The 26,040-nt window shown below is 33.5% G+C and overlaps 1 protein-coding gene across 3 annotated transcripts in view; it reads left to right on the forward strand.

The window, feature by feature from the left end:
• The window catches only part of CSMD3 (CUB and Sushi multiple domains 3), a 699,407-nt gene that overhangs the window by 254,248 nt on the left and 419,119 nt on the right, over positions 1–26,040 (forward strand). The window contains exons 7-8 of one of the 3 annotated variants that reach the window (XM_009643918.2): positions 13,329–13,637; positions 24,368–24,445. The exons of 1 other annotated variant lie outside the window; for it this stretch is intronic. In XM_009643918.2, coding sequence (XP_009642213.1) covers positions 13,329–13,637; positions 24,368–24,445 — 387 coding nt within the window. The remainder of the gene's footprint in view (positions 1–13,328; positions 13,638–24,367; positions 24,446–26,040) is intronic. One more of the 3 variants, XM_009643926.2, reaches the window with a different exon arrangement.

Here is a 26,040-nt window from a genome sequence, read left to right on the forward strand (position 1 = left end):
AATTTTTGTCCCCCAAAACAACCTAAAAAAACATCCAGTCAGAAATGCTCACATAATTCCAGTAAAGACATGTTTAATAGAAATTAGTTTCCATCAAGTTAAGTTTAAATAAATAATTCTCAAATCATAGTACTATGTCAGTTAATTTGTACAGGAGAAGCTATGAAATTTGATTTAGAGATGCCTTTTACAATTTTTGATGGTATTAATCTCAGTAATATTTAACTGATAATTATTTCAACTTGTTACTCACTAAGGACCTTAACTTCTAAGAAGGTATATACACTGCAAAGAATGTTACATTCCTGCATAGAAAAACATGACATTTTCTGTAGGTAAAAACACAGAGAAACTGTTCTTTTTTATATTTAGGATTTTTGTTTTCAGGGATATTAAGAGTGGAACATTACTCATTTAAAAGGTAGAAACATAAATTAATGGAAATAAATAAAAATACAAACAGAAAAAAAGAATCATCTTAGTGACAATCATAACATCCCCAATAAAATTCTATACCCCAGAAGCCCATTAATCATTGCATAATCCATTGATGTGGAATTGAGAATTACTGCCTTTAACAAAAAAGAAGGCTTATAGAATATTCATAGTGTAGTATTTTGATGGTGCAAAGAGCATTTAAACCCTGTATGGTGCCTCCTGATTTCTTATATTTCTTATTGTGTCAGTGATGGACCTTAGAATATGGTAAATTTAGTCACAGAATCACAGAATGGCAAGGGTTGAAAGGGACCTCGGGAGATCATCTAGTCCAACCCTCCTGCTAAAGCAGGTTCACCTTTAGTCAATTAGTTAATTGACTTAGTCAATTGACTTTGTTTTCAGGTATTTTCTGAGATCTTTTCCATATCCTAGTAATGTCACTGGGATTCAGAGAGGAAAGCACACGGTACTACCTCATGTTCTCTACAGTATCTTTTTGTTAAGTCTCAATTCCTGGCATGAATATCAGTATGCTGGAAATAAGGGAACATTCCATTTTTATTTAGAAGTATCTGCATTTGAAAAGTAACATTACTCTGGTAGAATGAATTAAAAAAAGTATTCTTTATATACAGTATTCTTACATAATCTTTCTCTTTAAAGAAAAAAGACACTCAGAAGCAGCCTAAATTCAGTGGATCTTCAGCCTTTAATTCAGTTTTCTAGAAAAATTAAAAAATATGAACAATTCTGCACAATGTCTTCAAGTCTTTTTCTATTCTCACTGTCTGAAGTATCTGTTATATGGAAAGCATCCCGCAATATCTTATGATACATTAAAGATCAATGTCTGAGGTAGAGAGCTTGCACTAGTTTCTCCATTTCAGCCCCCTGATTTTAGATTGCTATTTGTGCTTTTTTCCCAAAGAACCTACCCTAATATTAACCTTAATTTCTGGCTTTTGTTCCTTTTGTTGTCTGAAATCTGAATTCTAGTTCTGCTTACCAGTACCTCTTTGATTGTCTTCATGGTCTAATGATACAAATGCATCTTCTAATGTATTTGGGTTTTTTATTCTCAGTGGTGCCCAATGAAAGGATAAATGGTAATGGGCACATATTGAAATATGGGAAATTCTATTTAAACAGAAGAAACTTTTTTACTGTAAATGTGATTGAAAAATGGAACAAGTTTCCCAGGGAGGTTGTGGAAGTCTCAATCCCTGTAGAGACAGAGACTGGAAAAGACTGGACGCTAATTCTGAGCAACCTGCTTTAGCTGACCCAGCTTTTAACAGGTGGGAGTAGACTAAGTCTCCAGAGGTGCCTTCTAACCTCAACCATTCTGTGAAAGTCTGAAGCGTTCAGGTATGCTGAGCAACCAATCATCTTGAAATTTGACCTCCTTAAGTTCTATCAGCTAGGGAATGTAAGAAGTATCCAAAACCAGCTGCCATTTCTGAAACTCAAATTGCTCTACTTTTAGACATGCCAATATATCTTCCTCCTGTAGAAGATACTTCTTTGTGAGCATTTCTCTGTACCACATAATACACTCCTGAGGAAAGATACTTGCAGTAACTGAAGTAGCTATTTTGGATATTAGCGTCCATTTTGGCTATTGAAAGAGAAGTCTTTCATTACTATCATTGTATCATGGTGCAAAATTGTATGAAATGCTCATTAAGGCAATATGTACATAATGCTTTGAAGAATACATTTGAAATTTATTTTAATATGTAAACATTTAGATTAAGACATCTTGAAATTGTTGGCTAATCACTGGGGACATCTCACAGGGAAGCTTTTCCTGAGGCAAAGCTCTTGTTTTGCACTGGATGACCACTTCATAGCTCAAAAGTTCACTTACTGCCCACTTGATGCTGACAGCACATAATGTTCTGCAGGAATTACTTTATCTTTGTAAAGTCTTAAGTGATTTTGAATCACTTTCTATACTGAAGGAACCTTCTTTGTTGCCAGAGAATTGTTTTCATCTCACTTAGGACTTGACCTTTCTTAAAAGGTATTATTTTTTAGCTTGTCCTGACCTTTTAAATAAAACAAAAAATTAAAAGATGGTACAGTTTAATTTATAATTCATTCAACTTTGCATTACTTCATAATTAACATTTACTCTGTTTAGAGATTAACTCCATTTATTTATTCTGACTGAGAAGTAAGAGAAAAAGAATACTTCTTGTTAAATGTAATGCTTTGCTTTGTTCATAGGCATTGCATTTTTCACAGTGATTAAGAGACAGTCATTGTCAAGGTGTAGCAAGGGCTGATGGTTCCCTGAGGGCTGTCGAGCTGGAGGCCACAGAGGATCTGTGTGGGGGCTGGCAGTGCAGGGCATCACAGCCTGTGCTGGTCCCACTGCCCCCAGCCAGGGAATGGGGCAGGCTGAGGGGCAGCCGGAGGCAGACCCAGCCCTGGGCATTGATCACCTCCACGGGAACAGGGACAGGCCAATGCCAGGCAGCGACATTAGCTGGGCAGGACAGGGCTGTGGGGAGCTGGGAACCAACACTGCTATGGTGTCACTGGGGCAGGGACTGATGGCTCCAAGCTACTGGTCCTGGAACCATGGGCATGGGTAGGGGGAGGCCCAGGGGAGGCTGGGCAGTGCCCATTAGAGGACCCCATTAGAGCCCTCAGAGTCCTGACAGTCATTGAACAGTACTTCAGTGGTATAAGACACATTAGAAACATAATTTACATTTGGTATAAAAAACTTCAGGTCTAAGGTTAGTTGGATTGTAATGCACTTATGTAGTAAAATGTTAGACACAGAATCTTGTTATGGCCCAAGGGAATGCAATTTATATGGAGTTAACAATTTACTGTTATTCCAATTAAAGTTTTAACAGTCTGGTAGTCTAAATTATCTAATACAGAAAAGTCTGAACAAAAATAATACCCTTATAAAAGTTAAGAACTGCCTTCCTATTCTCCACTGTTTTTCTTGTGTCTTATTTTCACCCTTTTAACTGTGCCCCTGTGGTGGGGATTGCAATGAATTGATAGCATCTGAGGGTCTGTGTTGGGGTGAGCTTGATAGTCATGGTGGTGATGGGGTGAGAGGAGGGCTTCCTCTTCAGTCTTGGAGTTCAATTGTTTCTTTGTATATGCTTTCTTAACACAGGCTGCTTCTTTCTTATTGTTCTTTACTAAAATTGAAAGTTGCACATTAGCCTCCCTCAGCCACAGTAAGTATAAATGGCTGCTGCTTGTTATGCAGTGACTACATAGCTTTATTAGAGCTTTACTGTATGCAGTATTCTCAGAGCACAACATTCCCAAAATATAAACAGGTCAGGAAATATTCACTTGACCACCACAAATTATCAAAACTAGTGAAAACAACCTCAGGCCTAGGCAAACCTGCATGGGGTCAGTACAAGTCCTGTGGCCTTGTATTACTAATGGCAAAATTATGCATATTAGGCTACAGTCGTCAGAATTTCTGTATCATTCTCTGTTAATTTTATTAGACACAGGTAGAGTAAACAATGCAAAGTATGTGCTTAAGTATTAAGATCTGTATTTCCTGTGCAATGAACATATACAGACTGATATTAAGGTAAACTGGCAACGTGTTAACTTTTGTGCAAGCTTATCTTTGCCATTTGCCTAGTAAATGAGCAGCCTTTCTAAGAACTTCACATTATTTCTAACAAGCATTAATCTGTTTAAAAACAAAGAAAGAAATTATTAGCTCTTAAAATTATCTAACCTGTAGTGAAGACTACTATATCGGATACATTTTTGGAGTCTTAAATTACTTTAGTAATCTTTAGCAATAAGTTCATGTCATATATCTCCTTGATGCCTAGCACTGGATTTAGAATTGATAATTTGGGTGTTTAGCCTGCTTAGAGTAAAGATTAAATACCTGACCTAGATACTCAAGAGCAACGATACAAAGATTTTTTGGTATTAAGAGTAAATGAAAGATGATTATTATTGGTTTTATCATTCATTACTTTACCATGCATCTGAACTTCACTGAAAAAATATAAAGTAGGAGTGTCAAAGTCATATCAATATGTAGTTCCAGCTTTTGTAACTGTTGTTCTATTTGGAACTGCATATTTGATTTTTGCATGCTAGTTTACTTGCCTATAGCACTGAACAGATTTTAGGCAAGTAATATTAATATCCCTCTGGCAGTAAAGGAAAGTCTGAATTTCGTTTTGTTGATAAGAAATAAGAGCACTACAATATAATGGCATGTCCAAGGTGACACAGGAAAGAGAATTAGAAATCAGAACCTTTAAATTTTAAATTTATGGAAACCTCAATAAATGTTCACATCAAAGAATTTTTTGAAAAGGTACATACAAGATTTTATGGTAGGTTTTAACTTTCTTTAAACCCCTTTTTAAAAAAAAACCCAAAACCCAAAGAACAAGTTATAGCACACATGCCAGCAATAAACTAAAATTGTAATATTTTTCCTCTTATGTCTTGATTATTCTGCTTAACATCTCAGCAGAAGATGCTTTCCAAAACTGTCCAAAATCCAGTCCTTCAAATCCCATTCATGAAGGAGCGGAGCAGCAGGTTCTGTTCTGGTGTATGGTCCAAGCTAAGCACAGTGCGTTATATATTGCACTGCAGAATGTATAAAACACATTAAGTTTCCTTTTGTCCTACATAATTCCTGGGACAGAAGGAAACTTTTCTTTTTGCTACGTGGTGGATATATTTATTGCTATGTACATAGTCTGTGTAGTAGTTATTCCTGAAGATTTGCCTATTTGATGTTATCCTATCCTTAAAAAGGGTAAATAAATCCTTGTGTGGCACTGTGATTCACAAGAGAAAATTACAAAGAAAATAAGTATATAAGACAACATTGGCAAGGATTTTTAGTTGACAAATACAATAAAGGTACTCTTTGTAAGACAACTACTAGTAAATAAGGTCAATAGATAGGAATACTCTCTATTCCGAGCATTTTATCATTCATTTCATAGATTCCTATATTCTTGAAAGACAGTCTTGAAGAATTTATAAGTTTTTTTGTATGATTATGGTGGATTCCACAGATTTATCTTACATTGATGTGCACCTCTTTTGAGAAGAAAGCAAAGCATGACTGTATCTATGAAACAGATGTAAATAATTCTTTCATATTTCAAATCACTGCTTTCTCATTTAAAAACATTCATTTGTGTTAAAGTTTGTTTTTTCTTAAAAGTAATAGGCCTTTCAAAAAGTATTTTCTCACTGAGGTTAAACTATCTGAAAAACAGTATCCATATATGTGCCTATGTTGGTCATTTTCATATTGTTTTTCTATTAAACAAACTTATCTTACTGGAATGGAATCTATTCTTTGGAAAGATACATGTAAAAGAAAAAAAAAAGTGGTAGTTCTCTGTCTGTGTCCTGAGTTTAGTGGAGGGGAGATAAATCATGTTAAGGTGTCTGGCATTTCTGTATTCACAAAAACGATAAGGTTGATTTTTGTCTGGATAAAAATTCAGATTTTCAAATGTAATCAGTTTGATAAAATTAAGGTACATAAATTATCTCATTTTCAATATCTACTTAAAAAAAATTTCAGCTGATCGTGAGTTCACTGAGAGAAGTATCTGGAAAATCATAGACATGCATTTGTGTATACTGAAGGATGACAAATATCTTTATCTATCTCCTGCATCCCTGAAAATTTCTGGTCAATGCTTAATTGTTACTTTCAGACAGTTCTGGTCTGTGTCTTACTGCAGCAGTTTATTAACATTTAAAAGTAATGTAAAAATGGAGAGAAAAAGAAGAAAGAAATAACAATAAAGAGGTTGAAGAAAGAGAGCGAAAAAAACAATGCAAGTAAAAAAAATCATAAGAAAATGCAGTAATGCAAAGAAGTGCCTTCTGGTACCAAAAAGAAATAAAAATTAAATTCTGTATTAATTCACACAAATTGTAAACAACATGAAAACAAAAGTAAGCAAAAAGTACACATATTAAACTTCTGTCTAGACAGCTTTTGGAGTCTTTGCTATTTGGATAAATCCAGGGATCACTGACTATTTGAACTGAGGTCTAGAAACTTGTTTTGAACTGTATTTTTTCAGTCACGTATTTCTTTAAATCCACAGTTTTATTTCCATCCTGAATAGCTGAGACCTGAAAATCAATTTGGTTGGAAGAATGTTTTATATCAGTCATTTATACTGATTTTATATTCTCAAATGTGTTTTTTGGTTTTGGTTTCCTTTCTTTTCTATTACTTACTTGTAAATCAAAAAAGCAAAACTGTAATCTGAATTTAAGAACAGGTAAAACTACTCCAAATTTATTAGGAATAAAAAAAAGAGATTTGTGAAAATAATAAGGCTGGAATGACATTTTAAAAAATGTTAAAAGAGTCAAATAACATCTACACTAACTTGAAAATTCCTTTAACAGATCCAGAATACATTCTTCTAATTAGGTTTGTAACTGTATTGGAAAGTCTTGGAGGCAGCAGATGACAAAGAACATCAAAGAGAACAGTTAATTAAGACATTTTATTAGCAAAAAAAACCCCTTCTTAATGGGTTGCACTGGTCACTGCAAAGTTAGTTAACTGGGAAAATTTTAAGTAAGGATACTAAATAAGCCTTGGCTGAAAGTCCTTGAACATCTGAAAGAATGAAGATGGCATACAGTGATTACTCTTTCTTGAAATTCCATATGTAATTGTAATGACCTCTTTTTTCCTTTCATGAAATACGCATTTTATTTTTGCTTAAGGCTGTCTACAATTCTTTCACAATGACCCATTTCAAAAGGATAGAATAGCTTACTTCTTCTTATTAAGATACACAAGAAAAATCCCAGGCTGATCTCATTAACAGTTCACTACAGTGAGTCCCATTTAGGGTCATCTGCATTAAAGACCTTTAGCTTTGTTTGGGAGTCTGTGGTTGGATCATCTGTGTCACAAGGACTAATAAAGTCCTGCACCTTGAATTTATCATGATAAATAGTGAATATCCCTATTTGCTCTCATATTTTGAACTCAATCTGATTCTTAGGAATTAATCAGCAAAACTAATTCTAATGAATTAGAATAGCTGCTGACCAGTAGCCTTAGATACTATTTATTTGGTCTTATAACAATTTGCCAATTTTCATCTGTTCTTCCACTCCTGAAGTTAAAAACATGTAAATTTAGAAGATAGTCATAAATGGGCCATACTCTATGTAGAGTCCAGTAACAAGAGGAGTACTGAAGAGGTCTATCCTGGAACAAGTTCTATTCAACATTTATCAATGAGCTTGAATAAGTGACAGAATGCAATCTCATTGGATTTGCAGATGACACCAAAATGTCAGTCAACAGTCCATATATTTGAGCACAGGGTTGCCATCCATAGGGATGGCAAACTGGAAGAATGGGCCAACAGGAATCTTATGAAACTCAACAAGGGCAAATGTAAAGCCCTACACCTGGATAGGAAGAACCCCTAGCAACAGGACTGGCTGATAACAAGGAGCTCTGCTGAAAAGGCCCTGTGGGTTGTGGCAGGCAGCAAGCTAAGCATGACCCAGCAGTGTGCCCTGGCAGCAAAGAGAGCCAACAGCATCGTGATTTATGTTAACAGGAATGATCAAATGGCAGGATTATTGTCCTTTACTCAATACTCCTGTGACCATGACTGGAATAGTTCATCAGGTTTTGGGCCCCATGACAGGAAAGATAAGTTCTTTGCTGGAGCAAGTTCATTGTGGGGCCACCAAGACGGCTGGGGGCTGGAGCACTTGCCCTATGAGAATAGGCTGAAGGAGCTGGGCTTTTTCAGCCTGGAGAAGATGGGAAAGGTAATAGCAGCTTCTAAATGCCTGCAAAGGGGTTATTGAAAAGCCAGAGACCAGCTTTTCATGGTGGAGCATGGTGTGACGATGAGAGACAACTGACAAAATTTAAAACAAGTTCTTCAGGCCAGAAGTAAAGAGAAGCTTTTCTTCTGTGAGGAAAGTCATGCATTTCAGCAAACTGCTCAGGGAGATAGTGCAGTCTCCATCTGAGGTGGTTTCCTCCAGACACGACTGGATAAAGCCCCGAGCAACTGATCTCACCTCATGGCTGACCCTACTATAGGTTGTCATGACAACAAGAGACCTCCTGAGGTCCATTTCACCCTGAGTTATTCTATGATCCTGTAGATAAAAATTGTTTTAATCCCAGTGTTATACAAACAAATGTCACACTACAGAATGTTCACTCTTTTTTGATCAGTTTCACTCCTAATCAGCATGGTATTACCAACCAGTGAACAAATAAATAGTATTAGAACATTATTTTGTTCATTGGTTTTCTCTGAAATAAAAGCAAACTTAGAAATATCTTTAAAACTTTTGCTGAATACTTCTTTATAAATCAACTTCTTTAGCTGAATTTCAGACATTTAATGACGGGCTTTCAATTTAGTCAAGTTTTAATGGTCATGCTTTCAGTCTGTGGAATTACAATATTTGGCTTGTAATAACAGAAATTACAGTAACATACTTCATGACAAAGCTTTGTTTAAAAATGGCATTGTGCTGGAAACAGTTTCTGCCAGTACAGTTGATGGTTAATATCTGAAATCACGGTAATTTTATAATTTCATAATGTCAATTTCATGTAATGAATTAATTAATTTTCATTAAAATCGTATCTGTTTGATTCCTGCTAAAACATAATTCTCAGTTGTATTTTGTAAGAAAGAATTTCAATTAAATATTGTTAATTAATTATGTTAATTTTATGATAAAACCCCTTTCTTAAATCATGTGTTAATGCATGTTGACTAATCACTGATACTTCACCTTGTGGAAGCTTGTGGAACTGGAAGAGAAAAACAATTCTGATTTAATAGGAGACAAAAGCTACAGCTGAAATCTACATCTAAATCTGGGATTGAATACAACATGTTAACATAGCATAGAGCTCAGGGTTCTAAAATAAGCATAAAACTCAAATTGTCTTCTCTGAAATTATTTTTGTTAAGAAAACAATTTATTTCTAAACTATGACTAATTTTTTCAGGCCTACAGTTTCTAAAAGTTGCTAAATTTTAATTTAGTATTGGCACATTACTTACAACTTACTTGAGTACATTTTAAATATCTGTACTGATTAGAGAGGGAAGATACATTGTTATAGCATTCCCCATTTTAAAGGGAAGCTTTTCCAAGTCATAGTCTTCTAAAAGGGAAGAAAAAAAACCTTTTTCAAATACAAGCATTTTCACTGTATTGGATACCATTTTCTGCCTTAATTTTTCTGCTTCTGCAGAGTGGGCAAAGGTGTTCATTATCTCCCTAGATTATTCTATTCCCTCAGGGGTTTCTTGTAAAAAGTTAGTCCATTAGATTAATTTAAATGAGAATTTCCATTACGAGTTTTTCTGGGGTAAATTTCCCTTGCTATCATGTTTACAACAGGAACCCTGTGTGTACTTGTAGCATATTGCATATGCAAAGTGTGTGCATCTAACACATATTCATAGTCTATTTTTGGAGCTTTGTCTCAGGCAAATGTCAAAGGCTCTTGCCTCTTTCCTTTTACTAAAAATGAACTTGTAATCAAGAGCAACCTCCACTCCTATATAAATAGAAAGGCTTATGGGTCTTCCATATGTTTGCATTATCCAAAGTTTTAGCAGTTACAACACTTTTGAGTAGTAGTTCGTTCAGAGCGGTTTTCTGAACTGCTCTGTAGAACATCAGCTTGATCTCCTTCCACTTCTATATAGTTGCAAATTTTTATGTGTAAATACCGCTCCAAATCTTTCCTCACGTAAGCAGTATAATTTCACACATAAAAGCTTCTCAGTTTTACTGATTTGAATCTGTTCTCCATCCACAGGTACTCACTTAGAAAAATGGTTGTCCAGTCTAGAAGGTCTCAGACTGCTTTAGTTTGGGCTGGTCAGGTTCTCTTTCTTTATGAACCCATGCCCCAAACAACATATACTCTTTCTTGCCTCCACATTATTATTGATTCCTTCCATGGTGCAGCCTGGGAATTCCTCAGGCCTCAAGTTTTCTCAGTTGCTGATTGTGAATTCAGAGATGAGCTACCTCTGGGTTGACTTCAACTGACTGAAAACTGTTGGTTTACACTTTATCCAAAAAGCAGAAATCAGTCTTCCTTTCTTCTTTCTTGTACCATTTTTCATTGTGAGTTGTCTTTTTTTACTATTATTATTTGTTTTAACAAGAATATTAAGGGAAAATGATGGTGGGTTGTGTATCATATAGGAAATTAATTTTTTTAAAATAGTCTCTTTGACAAACTGAAATATCAGATTTGACTGCAGATGACTGAAGTGGAGAGTATGTTACATTGCCCATGCAACATAGGTATTTCAATTGGTCTAAACCTGTTTTCATAGAATACTAAGACATCAAAGTTCATGCTTTTACAGATTACAAATGATATTTAGGCAAATGTGAATGCAACTATTCAATGCAGTAGCAGATACTTACCAGATTGTTTATACATAACATTAATTTTGTCTTAAAATATTCCATGTAAATAACACCACACTGTTGACCTTTTACTGATCATCTGTATGAGTTCTTTTTTGCCGTGTAAGTGGATGTGGAAGCCTAACAAGTTAAGTGCTTTCCTTCAAAATTGCCACTGTATCAAAGTAGTACAGTAATTTTCAATGTATAAGCCTTGAAGCTTTAAGTAAGCACAGTTTTTCTTGTTTTTTTTCTGAGATGAACTTTCTCTTAACTTGTTTTCATTTAAAGTGCTGTGCCTCCTTAAAGCACTAGGACTTAACATGCTGTTTGACTGAGATTCTGAATATATTTTTGCTTTGAGGTTGATATTGGGAGCAGGTGACTGCCTGTTAGTGTACATCTGTTTGCCTGATAAAGATGCGTCCACATAGATTTTGCTTTACTAGTAGAGACTATGTAACATGCAATAAGATTAATTTGTTTTAATTAATGTTATCCTGTTCCAGAATATCTCTTGACCATACACTTGTATTTTCTGCTCTAATCTTGATACCAGCCTGTCAAAATTTATTGTATCCTGAATCATAACTAGTCTAGTCACTTGTTGTGCCAGTTTTCTTCTTTTATTCTGAAATAAAGAATAAAACATGTCTAGGTCTATTTTAGTAGTTCATAGAGATAATTTTTGGTTCGGTCTCTGACACATAAACTGAGAGTTTTTTCTGGTGCTTTTAAGGTTGTTTAGTTTTGCAGGGGGACTCACCACTGTGATTTAGAAGTGCAGTACTGCAGAACAGATATTGAGACACTAAATGTAAGATTGGAAGAATAATAGGTACTCACAACAGCCTTATTAGTTGTCTGTATAATGCTTAAGTATTCTGAGCAACCTGATCAAGTTAAAGATTTCCTTGCTCACTGCAGGGGGGTTGGACTTGATGACATCTAAAGGTCCCTTCCAACCCAAAGCATTCTATGATTCTGTGATTCTGTTATGGTAGTATTTTTTTAATAGTAAAACAAAGTAAAACATTTTCAGCCTAAAATTTCTGCAGTAAACAAAAGACACTTTATTAACAAGACTGAGTATTTTTGACATTAAGATCTTTTCCATTTATTTATACAGTAAATTTGATAATTCTGTCAAGACATTTTATATACCTCCTGCATGAAAGGTACTCTATACCGCTCAGTTCCTCTGGGAGTCTTATTTCCATTTTCTACTGTATAGGTTGTTCTAACTGCAAAAATTCCTGTGTCACTCACTACACTTAAAGGACAGCCTGTGTGAGAGGAAAGCTCACAAATAAAAAGAGAAGTGTGGAATATTATTATTTGAATGACTGTTCAAGAGTCCCTTAATCATTATTACGGAATAAAAAAGCAATGTTTTAAAGATACTAGTATAACATAGTACAGTTCATGCTACATCAACTTTGTTTATGCTAATTTGTTATTATGAATTTTATTATGCATTGCCTAGTCATTTATTCATTCCAGTCAAGATGGAGTTGCTACTGTATTAGATATTCTAAATGCTCACGGGTGAGATTTGGGGCTTCCAAATATTTGCAGCCAAATCCAGGGAATGGGGAAAGATAAAAAGGTTAATAAAATATTAAAAATTCTCACATGGATTATATATTTTAGATAATAGACAAGTTAGATTTGTTAACTTAATATTTTCACACGCAGTGAGTGAATGGAGAATTTTTTAACTCATCAAATATTTGTGGGTGGGTGTTTTGAATAAAATAATCTGCCCTATTACAGGAATCAGAGAGCATAGAAGAGACCTCCAGTTGCAGCCTTTGTCCAATGTCAACTATAGATAATTATGCTTAGATTATTTGTTTAAATGTGTACCTTTTACTATCCATCTGCCCTTGGCCTTGTGTCAAGTCTAAATGAGCTTTCAGAGCCCTGTCAAGCTTTGATGAAAAGAATCAAATGTATGAACATATTTGGCAGCCTTTTTTAGCAGTTGGAGTATGGAAGCTTTGCCTACTACCTAGGTTAATATATGCTGCTTTTTCACTCCTCGATAGGGCAGTTACCACTTCTCTATATGCGGGGTCCCTTTTAGTGATATAGTTGTATATATTGTTCTAGCCATGCTGATTTTGGGACTGAATTTGCAGGGGTGGAAATTGTGTGCTGTCGTTCTGACTGGTACAAAAGTTTATAGTGTAAGTTTTTGAGGACATTTAAAACTAAACATGTAATATCACTATAATTGCAAAATGTTCACTAGCATTAAAAATGTTCTGATTACTTCAAATTTTTAAATAAAGCATATTGACTTTCCTCTTTTCATGTCAGTTGTCTTTACTATGTTAAACAGAGGGAAATTTAACCTATTAGGTTGATCAGGAAAACACTTTAAAAGAAAAAGTTAGCATCCAGTGCTACTGTGTGTCCCACAGGTTCTTCCACTTTGATCAAAACTGCCTCCACTGGTGAGTTAGAGGAGCGTATTGCGGCCACTACTGGTGCTATTACTGTTGCTAGCACATCTGCTGATGTTGCTGTATCCAGTGCAGTGACCACCTATAGACAACCTTCCGAAGAGCAACAAATGCAAGCTATGAACATAAGAAAATCAATTCTGGAGTCGGCCACTTCCAAGGAAGCACTCTCCCTTCATCAAGCAAATTTACAAAGCACAAGAAGACGACCAAGAAATGCTGAGCAGATAGAAAGAACTAAAGAACTTGCAGTTGTTACTCATAGAGGTATTGGATATTATTTTACTTGTGCCCATGTAGTTACAAAAAATATTTTGTATAAATTAAAAATGAAAGGTTAGGTATCCATTCAGGAAATATAATTGAACCAATTGGGAAAGGAATTAAATCTCCTTAAAATTGAGTTCTAGTGGGGAAGCCAGATGGAAAAAATGAAATTAATAATAAAATTGTCATAATAATTTAAATTAATTTGATTTATAAAATGACAAAAGGGAAAGATAAGGGATTTTCTTTTGTTGACACTTTATCATTTCACTATCAAGCCTAGTATAAGTAAGATCTGATGAAAGTTTAGAGAATTGAAATTAAAACATTAATCTATTCTGCATATGTGTTTAGACATAATCAACTATAGCATAAAAATGTACTTTATAAATAGCTGCTTTGTTCTAAATTAATTGGTGATGCAGTTGTAATCATCTCCCTCCTGCTTACACCTTCAGCAAAATTGTGTCTTTTTAAAACATCTGTACATTTTTATTCTATCAAATATAAAATCAATGAATGAAGCAAAGTTTAGGACACTAGGGAATTCAGTTGCAAGTATTAAAGCAATAAATCTAAATTTTTCATATGTTCCTCTATTCAGAAGATTTAATCTAAGTGCTGAAGTACTAATGATGAACATTTGGAGTATAAGCAAAACATTATTTATTGTGTTAAAAGGTAAATGTTAATATCTGAAACATGAGGCTGAGAAACAGCAATGCTGGAATGCCTTAATTTAACCATCATAGATATTCAGAAACAAATTGCACGTGGTATATTTTTACACATATACAAGTTCAGGGAAGGAGCAGCTTAATTTTGCAGGTTAATGTTGGTGAATGCTATTTATTATATATTTTTAATTTTTATTGTGTGCTAATCCATTGTTTCATGTTAATCTATTGTGCAGGAAGAATTTATAAACACAAATATATGGAGAAGGATCATCACTTATAACACAAGTAATCTGTAGAAGTCTCATTATATGGTTGACAATTTGCAAAGAACTTTAGATCAGAATCTGTTGTCGTACTGGATCAGATAGTCACCAAGTATAAGTTATTGTAGCTTAATTTACTAACACAGAGCTGCAACTCTGCAGAAATTTAAAACACAATTTAAGTTGGATAACTGAAAAAAAAGAACTGTATTTGGTTTGCATATGAAATAGAAATCATTAAACAGCTATTTATGTTTCATTTGTATTAATTTCAGTACATTTTCATGGTTATCAACTGGTATAAATTAATATAACAGTTGAGTTTGGGTTGTACTGGCTGCGTGGTTATACATTCACTTCAGAATATCTTTGGTCAAGTAAAAAAAGCAGTCTTTTATTCAGCTACGAAGGAGTATCCGAAGGCCTGCAATTATCTCTTCTAATTTAAAGATGTGAGAATGTACTAATTCGATAGTTAAATATGGCAGTAATTGTGATATGAATACAGTTTCTTCCACCTCTTGTTTGTAATCATTACACTACAACACCCTCTCCACTGTTTTCTTGCTGTCCTTTTCTTGTCTGACCTGTCCTTTATAACAGGTATAGGTAAGGCACATACTTCTAAATTACTTTGTCATATTAAACTGCTAAACCTTACATTATGAAAAAAAGAGAAAAGTTAGAGACCAAGATACTGCTATAATAATGTTATAGTGTTTAATTGTCACATATTAAAGTAGTACCACAAGTACTGAAAGGTACCACAGACCACATACAATCTTGTATAGAACTTACTGGAGAAGAAAGCCCACACCTAATTCTGTGTGCAGTTTATTCCCTCATGCCACATTTAAAGTCTTGATTTTGCTAGTGTTCTTTATATAAAAGCTTTTAAATATATTTTTACTGTATCATAACCACATAACATTACATGTGTGTATGCTATTAGAGTGAGTATTCATATACTGAGTAAAAAATTACCATTTTTGCCTGGCAAACACCAGTATTTGATAGTATACTTATAATAGCCATGAAAACATAGCAAACTGACCCTCATTAAATAACCTGTAAGGGTCGTCCATAAATTATTCCTCATTACAAAGACACAAACATATTTTGAAGGAATGTTTATGAATATGAGACTATTGTTAATTGACTTGCAGAAATTTCCATTATGGGGAGATATTCTACAGGTGTTTCTATGGAGTTTCCTGTAGGTTTCTGTTCAAGTATTTTAACCTCTCTTTGACAATGAAATATGCACAAATGTATAAAAACTACCTGTCTTACCCTGCTTATAAAATTACTATGGAACTATATATGAGCTACTTAAGAATTTTATGTAAATTCCTTTTTTAATTCTTTATCTATTTAATAGACATTAAAATTAGGTTTCATTTTAGAAATATATTTTTATCTTGTGCTCTTGATCATAATTTAAGAATGCAAATTAATGAATATTTGAAAAGATAAAATTTAATATACTAAATACAACTTACTAAAACTATATCATATATGTATATATTTAAAATAGTAAAAATGTACTGTACATGTAGTCTTCACTGTAGGCTTTTTTTGAGAATGTTGCTAGTGAGTTCAGAATAGTGCTAGTTCATGATACATTAACATTGATATAAAATGATAACTATAGAATAAGAGTCAGACTGTTGGCTTCCATAGGATTGTTCTGTGAATAAGATCTTTCAGAATGAGTAAACAATAACAGTACTGTTTTTTTTCCTAAACTGATATCTTTTGAAGTGTATGTATGAAAGATATATAGAGAGAGAACTAGTGGTCTCTATCTACCTAAAATTAAATGGCTAAGTGTAAATTACTCTACCACACTTACTATCTGGACTTCAACAATAACTGTAGGTTGTGTCAAAGGCTGGCTGAAGAATATCTTCTCTAAGCTTATTAGTTGGAAATAACAGAAGAGGAGAAGACTTTGTGTTCAAGAGAGGAAAAAGGAACCCTAGATGCGTTTGGGGAAATACTTCCATTAGATGTAGGGAAGTACAAGTATCATTTTTATAAGGCAACAGTGAGATCTCATAAGGAATACTGTACATGATTATTGTTCCTTCACTAAAAAGAGTTCAGACTGAATTGGATGAATAAAAGAACTATAATGGTGTTACATTGTTCTGATCATCCCACCGTACAAAAGAAAATGATGAAAAGATAAATGCTTCAGGAAGTTAATGCCAGAGAGAGTGTGGAGAACTTAAATAAGGACAAATTAGTATATAATATATAATATATAAATAGAAACATTAGGGAGAGGAGTGAGAAGAATTCTTGTTGGAATGATGGGGCCTTCTGGTAGAAGGAGGGAGTAGATGAAGGGTGTAAAGCTTACTTTCCAGATGCAGCTTGATAGGCTAATGAAAAATATATTTAGATATGATAGCTGGAAAAGAAACAGTATCTTTTGCATCCTGAGTCCCAAGGAAACCAAGTGCTCAAACTCAGGAAAGTGTATCTCTTCCTCTGTTCAGAAGTAGGGTGAAAAAAAGAATTCCTAGCCACTTTCTTTCAGTTAAATCCAGAAGCTTCAAGTGCTGAGCATTCAGTAGTAATTCATGTGGATACTGCAATCACAGTTTTTAGTATGATCAATTGTCTTCAGATGTAAAATCAGGAAGGAAATTAAATGTGATTTTTTTCCTTTGTTTATTTTCTGTTTAAGTATTTAAGTACTGTTAGCTTGATCATAATACATTAACAGAGGATAATCCAACATTTTTGATATTTTCTACTATTTGTATTCCATTCACTAAGAATTTAGAGTTTAGTAATACTGTTAGTGTTATTGAATTGTTTTATAATTCATATCAACTGCATCTTTTCTTTCTTAAGGCTGTAGAAATTTTATTTCAGTATATGCAAATATCATGAGAGATATTGTAGAACTTTTTCTTGTGAGAGATTTTATAGCATATTTTTACTGTGTAAAGATGTGCTAAGGCATATATCCAAATGCTAAGAGACTTTTGGACAGTGCCCTTAATAATATGCTTTAAATTTTGGTCATTCCTGAACTGGACTAGATGATCGTTGTTGGTCCCTTCCAATTGAACTGTTCTATTCTATTCTATTCTGTTCTGTTCTGTTCTATTCATGTTAATTTTAATATGGAAGTACACATGCATTCTAATTAAATACCCCTAAGAATCATGGGAACCTTACGTCTGGTTTCAGTGGCAGTAGAGAACAAGAAATACAAGGATTTCTAAATAAATCTTAAGATAGAAACAAAGAAAGAATAAAATAAATGTGAAAGCTGGTGATGTTGATGTAGCAGACGTTTCTATTCTCTCATATAATTGAGAAGAATCCTTGATCTATCAGTGCCAAACACAATAAAGTCTGATTCTCACTTTTGTTGACATGATATTACACTTCTGGGGGTTTTAAAAGGGCCACAAAATGAGTTTAAATGATTTTACAAAACGAGTGTAAAAATTCTTTAAATACTACTGAAGGTGTATGAAGTGGATTGTTAATGAAGTATCTCCAATCAAGTCACTGGAGTTTTGTTCTTCATTGTAATGAACCTGGACTTCTATCCCAGAAATAAATAAGAATGACGATCACATAAGATGACCTCAGTATAAACAATTTATAGTAGCCATCCTTTTTTTCTTGTCCAAGGAAGATCCATAAAATTTGGCTATATTGTTTTATTCAGCAGTCATGATCAGTGGAGGCAACTGAACAGTGGTTTAATTTCTTATATTGAAAAATGAAGAAATAAAGTATTGTGCTTCAAAACTGAATATTTGCAAAGAATATTTAGAGTTTGGGCAGGTATATAAGGGCACCAAGAAAGTCACAGAGTAAAAAACTGCACCAAGAAAGTCACAGAGGAAAAAAACTACACCAAGAAAGTAACAAAGAGGAAAAGACTGAAATTATTTTTAAGACTTAATTGATTTTAGTACACCATTAAGAAGCCATGCATTCTATGGCAATATCGATGCCAAAGAAATTTCTGAAGTAAGACCTCTGTATTATAGACAGAAATGACTACAAGGTGCAAGCAATGTAACAAGACAACAAGACAAAAAAAAATTGCTTATTGAACTCAAACTCAAATAGTTCCAGGATAATGGATGATGCTAGTCATCATGTAGCAGTTCAAAAAGAAACTCAGTGCTTTCCTTAGAGTCTTAAAATCCCATTTATTTTCAAGAGAACTTTAGATTCCAACACATTTCACTACTCTGAATTTCTATTCTCCTTCTAAAGAGCAGAAATGTCACCAAACATTTGCAAATTTTTAACCAAGTATGTTCAGTTTGAGGATTAAATTATATATATATGTTTTGATGATTTCACTTAGCTATTTGTTTTCAAAATCTTATTCATTTTACTGATACCTCAATTTATTTTTCTTCCTCTATGTTTTCAGATCTATTTTTTTTTTCTGACTTATAAAGCCTTTATAATTTCTCTATCCCTTCACTTTTATTCTTTAAGAACACTTATGTATTACACCTCACCTTATGCTTTTTGGTATCTGACTTTATGCAGGAACTGAGCAATAACCATGAAAAAATGAATAAGGGAGAAAAAAAACTTGCTACTGGGTGTTCCCCATTAAAACAGCATTTCTTTTTGCTGTGTGTTACAAGAGAATTTATGAAGGTAGGAGGCGAGAAGGTTGCTATGAGATTTGTTATGAGGAATTGTATCAGATGCTAATGAAACATTTGAAAGCAAAAGGATTTAAAAGAAAGTTATTTATCTTGTATTTTTTGAAAGATTCAGTGAATGGTAGAGCGCTGCTCTGGGATTATTTGATGTAAACTTTTCAAGGATTTGCTAGAGAATATATTCATATATCCTAATATTTATGAGGTTTACTGAGGAGCTGGGAAGGAGAGGTATCTGAAGAGCTGTTAAAGGTTTTTAAGAGTCATGTAGGAAATCAATGTACATATGTCCTCAGGTTCTTTTTTTTGTCATGAGTGAAACCTAGAACTACAAAGATGGCAGTCTGAAGAAAGTCAATATATTTTGCAGTAAGATTCTTATGTTCTTATACTTATATAAAAATATTTTTATATAAGAAGATTTGTGTATTTTCAAAAGTTATTTTTAGAATATTTTTAAAAGTTCCAAGAAATGCTTATTAGCATAACACAGATGTTATTTAGCATTCAAGCATTTAATCACTGATATATATTTGTTTAATATTTTGTAATTTTTTTGGAAAAACCTGTTTAGCATGTGCAACGAGTCACATAGATATGTTCCATTTGGTGGATGAACTCCATACCTATGATTTGTTAATTTAAAGATTTTTATTAGAGAAAAGCTGATAATAATGACCTAAGCTTCTTGACATCTTCCCACTTCAAAATCGTCACAGGAAAGGAGATCAGTTTTCATCTGGTAGTCAAGTCAAGCGTGATTAGAAGCAAGGTGTCCTGGTTTTGGCTGGGATAGAATTAACTTTCTTCCTAGTGCTGGCATAGTGCTATGGTTTGGATTTAGTACAAGAAGAATGTTGATAACACACTGATGTTTTAGTTGTTGCTAAGCAGTGCTTACACCAGTCAAGGACTTTTCAGCTTCCCCTGTTCTGCCAGGTGCACAAGAAGCTGGAAGGGGGCACAGCCAGAACAGCTGACCCCAACTGGCCGAAGGGGTATCCCACACTGTATGACATCATGCTCAGTATATAAACTAGGGGGAGTTGGCTGGGGTAGGGCGATCACTGCTCGGGGATGGGTGGGGCACTGGTCAGCAGGTGGTGAGCATTTGCATTGTGCAACACTTGTTCTGTATATTATTATTATTATTATCATTATCATTATCATTATCATTATTATCATTATTAGCCTCTGCTGTTTTATTAAACTGTTGTTATGTCAACCCATGGGTTCTACTTTTTTTCTGATTTTCTTCCCCATCCCACTGGGGCAGGGGTGGGAGCAGCTGTGTGGTGTTTAGTTGCCAGCTGGGGTTAAACCACGATGAAAGGGAAAAAGAAAATCAGTCATACTGACTTCAAGAAATGAGTTCTGTTAATGTTTTAATTGTATTATTAATCTTATTATACTTGCCTGTCAATTTTATTCTCCTAACTTGTTCCTTATATTTATTTTTTCTTGCAGTTCCTGCAGTCCTTAAGTGTTCATTATATTACACGTTTACTTCTATAATTTATGTTTGTCTTCTGAAATGTGTCATACTTTTTTCCCAGTAATTCAGGTTTCTTATTTTGACCACGGTATGTTGGTATAAGTCAAATACTCTGTAGTCAGAATATAAAAACAATTTATCAACAGTGCAATTATGCATTACTTTAGAAAGGATCTGAGTGGTAGTGAATATATAGTAAGAAAAGTTCAGGAGAGGGGAGGGGCTGTATTTGAACTACTTTGAGCTACATCGAAGGAAAGGAGTATGTAAGGTCAGAAGAGGCCCAGGTTTCCATGGTTAATGCTCTGTATAGTTATTTGTAGTAATGCAGCCTGAGTTCCTGTTTTGCATGGTGTTTTAGTCATCAGCATTTTAAATGTACCTTATATTTGGTTTAAAAGTTTACAAAATGTAGACAAAGCAAGCTGGACAATTTCTTTACATAAATGCTCTTACATAACTAAAATAAACATATGAATTTGTGGGTTTTCAGTGTTTTAAATAGATATCCTTCACATGGCTATATACCCTAATGCTTCCGTATTTTGGAAATTTGCAAATTTTCCATCTTGAAATTAGTCTTGTGTAATTCTCAGGATGTTAAAAATGTTTTTGAACAGTTACCATTCTCCCCACTGTTTTCCACATTGGCATGTGCAAAATAATCCCTAGTTTACCAAGTACTAAAGAATGTATTTATTGCATTTGGGGTATGGGAGTTTTTGGTGATGGCGGGGTTGTTTTTGTGTATGTACATGGATATGCAGTCTGACACCGTTTAATGATGGCATGTTTGGACCAAATACATTTCTATAACTACTACTTCACAGTGTATTCAGAAACTACTGCTCAATAAATCAACATACAAACCAATTAAAAGTAAAATTCTTCTCTTGTGGTGTAAAGATGCTTCAGAAATCTTGAATTGCTTGCTTTCCTAGTAATATTAACAGCTTGGCAAAGTGATGCAAATAGTTATAAAAATCTCTGATTGTTTTAAATAATGTGTTCTCCAAGACACTTTTGTAAATATTTTCAGTTCCACCTTAGATCTTGTGAACTCTTTCTTTTGTACGTAGACCTATGGATATGCCATTCAGATATTTGAGGATGAGTAGAAACAAAAACCCCCAAACCAGCCCTTGTTCTTAAATGTGTTATGATGTTTTCTGAAAATAAAGGACAAACATCTCCCTAATGTGAGGATTTAAACCCATCCCAGCATCTGAGATCATGTATTCGAGTCCACTCCCATTTTACATAGGTGTTGGAAGAATAGCTGGGCCTATCTTCTGATTCATGAAGAGTTATTTTACATTGATAGTAAGAGAAGGCCAAAAGAAGCTTACAACTATACTCCCACGTTCATATTTATGTAGAAATAGCATCTTAGAAAACTCACACAATGAGAGAACATTACAGTATGGCTCTACAGTGTGAAGGTACAGTTCTTGGGTTTATGACTTCCACTAAGGATATAATTGCTTACAGACTTCAATTAATTTGGTGGCGGGGGGAGTTTCTGGTATTAAGGATTAAAAAAAAAAAATTTTAAAAAAATTACAGTATTTTGTGGCAACAGATACATTATGGTCCTGCAAATTTCCCAGTATTTTCCAGAACCATTAGTGATGTTCATAGGTTACATTATGATGATACACAAGGAAATTTACCTTTTGCCTCTTGAGAGAAAAACCTCTATGTATTTAGAAGTGTAAAAATATTTATCATCACATCCTATATCTATCCTATAAATTCTTATTTTCTCATGAATCTTCTGCTCTCTTGCATGGTAATGATTACTTTTATTTAATAAACTCAGTAGTATTTTGCTACTTTTGTGTTTATGCCTCATGTAAGGGTTTCTTTGACTATTCATTGATTTTGTATAAGTCAACAGGTGCAGAAAAATTCTTTGATGATGTACTGTCTACCTTCTCAGGTTAACTTACCTTAGATTTAGTTCTTTTAATCTCTGCTGTCTTCATCAGCAGTATTTGCTTTCAGCCAACATACAACATCTGTTTCTTTATAGTTTTTAAATAAATTTAATCTATAAAGTCACTTGGGTATAATGTACCTAAAATTAACCTATAATTAAAATGTAAATTTTTTAGCTGGTCCATTTTTATGTATGGTTCATTTCTCACTGGTAGAGTGTATTGGAGAAAAAAGACACTTAATTTAATCACTGAAAGACAAATTTTTTTTGTGCCGTTTTTGCCTTATTCTCTACAAAAATACATTAAGGCCACATGGTTTGCTTGGATTAACTGCCTTTATTACAAATAAGGGCTTTTACAGAAATACTTCAATGGTGGTCTTAGGGGTGAGGTGAGAGGTAACTATCTTCCATATCACACTTTTTGCAAATAACAATTTTCATGCTAGAAGGAGGACCAGCTGCAGAACCAACAGCAGAACAGTAGACTGTATTTCTTTTTTTTTTTTTTAATCCAAGTCTCTATAGTTAAAACAGAAAATTAGCGTGGTATGCTTATTGTAATAATGCAGTGTTTTTTCCTGTGATCAAAATATTTCTGTTTTGTCTGTGTAATCTAAACACAGATAATAAAGTTTCAGTATTTCCTGAATAAAAATTATTCTTCTGTACTAAAGCTAGGAGCATAGCTAAGGTAGATTTTGAAAACAACTGGTAGAGATACTTTCAGAATAGGGAGGTAATCTGGGTGCCTAGAGAGCTTTAGAATGTATTCTGATGTGTTACTTTTAAAAGGACTTTTTGTCTACTAAAACATCATAATTTTTTAGCTGTTGCCTCAGTTTTGTCTTTTTCCCAAATATAATACTGTCTTTTAATGTAAATTTTAAAATCTGAAGTAACAAGCAAAATATTTTAACAAAAAATATGTCAGCATTTCTACTGTTGATTAAACCTTTTCAGAATATATATGGATTAATATATGTCCTGTATTGCTTGGATGCTTATGGAATTCAGATCTGAGAATATATATTGGATTTCAGTGTGCTTTTCAATAACGTCATGGGCAACTCTTTTTTTTTATCCTGTTAAATTCTCTATAATTGGCAAGAATAATAGAATTAAAACTTCACAAAAAAGTAAGCTGTTTAAAAAAACCCATCATAGTATCTTTTCTTTTAAAAGATTGCTGACTTTTTAATTGACAGATATGATAGTATTCTGTACTTCTTTCTCTTTTTTTTAATGGAAGGAACTGTGGATAAGCACTAGTGTTCTACTTATTTCTTAATACAGAAGAAACACTGGATAAGATTAGACTGTTCAAATGTTTTAGAGCAAACATATCTATCATTATTTCCATTTTCCAGGTTCCATAAATGTATGACAAAGTATTACAGAACTATATGGTGCATGGAAATAACACTTTTGGCCATAATTTTTTTCTTGGTTATGTGGGCAAAAAATTAAGTTACAAACCTCACTTCTATCCTTTGTCAGGTGCACAAATTAGTCTCAATACTTGTTTTTGTAAATTGTTTTCCACCAAAGGTACAAAATATGAAGTTCTTAGGTAGCTGGTACTTTAATTTGTACATACTACCATGATAAAATTTGTCAAATTATATGAAATATTTTAGACTGTATTGCCTGATATGTGTTTTTGTTTGTTTTTTTAACTAGTGAAAAAGGCCATAGATTTTAAATCTAGAGGATTTAAATTGTTTCCAGGGAAAGACAACAGCAACAAGTTTTCTATCTGTGAGTGTACTCCTTTTTTTGTTACTTTTTTCTAGTGCAAGAGTGAAGTTTGTGCTGTCTGTGTTGTTTGTGTGTTTTTAAAATTGTTTATGTATTTCTGACTTAAAGGTGTTTCTTCAGTCTGCATGGTGAATTTTTAAATATGGTTCTACTCTAAAGGCGGGATTTCTATAAATCTGGCGTTGTAGAATGACATGTTATTTTATCAGTAATTTCACATGAAATTTGCAGTATTTACAAAGAAATAAATATCCATCCTCCCAGGTGGCAGCTGAAATCTTGGTAGTGAACAGGAAATACATTATTTTAATTGAAAATTAGTGGTAGCAAGAAAAGGCTGTTCAAACCAAAGCCTATCTTCATTTACAAATGTGCAACCACATATTTTTTTCAAGTGACACACATGAGGCCACTTTCTGAATTTTTTTTTCTTCATTAACTTTGACATTTTGAACTGATTAACTAACTGTAGTTTTAAAAATTCTTATGCTCAGTGCCTTCAATTTTAATTACAGAAAACAGAAACTGAAAGTGCTCAGCATCTTACAAGAGCAAGTCTTGATTATTTCATAAGGAGAAGTCAGAGAACTTTCTAACATAAATTAAACAGGTATTTTGAAGAGGATATTTTTTGCAAAAGAACCTGCCATTTTTATAGAGTTCCTTTTGGACTAGAACTGTATTTTAAATATTTAGAAGTCATTTGTTAAAATAAAGATGGACTAACTGCTTAACCTATGTCTGCTTATACTACATTTCATTATTCTTCACAGGAGTGAAAGGAGTTGCTTTCAAAGCTCCTTAGGTTGGACATATATGCTGATTTTTTGTTTAAAGTGTCAGTGATGGATTCAGTTTCCGCGATTTAGCAGTGCACTTGGCTTAACTTCTAATTCATTTTTCAGTTTTAGATTTTAAACTGTCAACATATTAGACATGATTTTTTTTATAAAAAGATGTCTTCAAACAGAAAGACCCTTTATAGTTTATCAAGTAAGAAAAATAAGACAAAACACACTTTTCTACAGTTCTTGTAATGTAGAACATTGCCATACTCAACTTTTCTGTACACTGCATCACCTAAATAATTCTTTAAGGCATTTCTGGTTTATTTGAAAACTTCTATCAAGATACTTAAAAACACGTATTCTTTTTATGCATATTGGTTGGCTAGAAAGTAGAGTGATTATACAACAAGAAGTATTATCTTACAACAGTAAGATAATTACAGTAGTATTTATAAGGTACTTCACTGAAGTCTCTGTCTGATGGTCCATATCTGTTTTTATAGTTACAAATGAGAAGAGTACAATGGTTGATAAAACAGACTGTCTCTCAATAAATTTATTTTGTACAAATCATTAAATATTCCACTATATAAACATTAACACTTGTGATATCTAAAGGTGACTGTTATCAAATTAATGATGAAATTTATCAATATATTTTTGAAAGTCTTTATATAATTTCATATGTTATGATAATCAATGTAAAGCTGAAAACTTCTGTATCTTGTTTTATTGATTATGCAGAGTAGATTACTTACATGAATGAATAAGTGAAGGTGAAAACCTTGATCATTTGTACCTTTAGTT

This window comes from Egretta garzetta, unplaced genomic scaffold (assembly GCF_000687185.1).
Source record: "Egretta garzetta isolate BGI_Z169 unplaced genomic scaffold, ASM68718v1 scaffold240, whole genome shotgun sequence".
Taxonomy (NCBI): domain Eukaryota; kingdom Metazoa; phylum Chordata; class Aves; order Pelecaniformes; family Ardeidae; genus Egretta; species Egretta garzetta.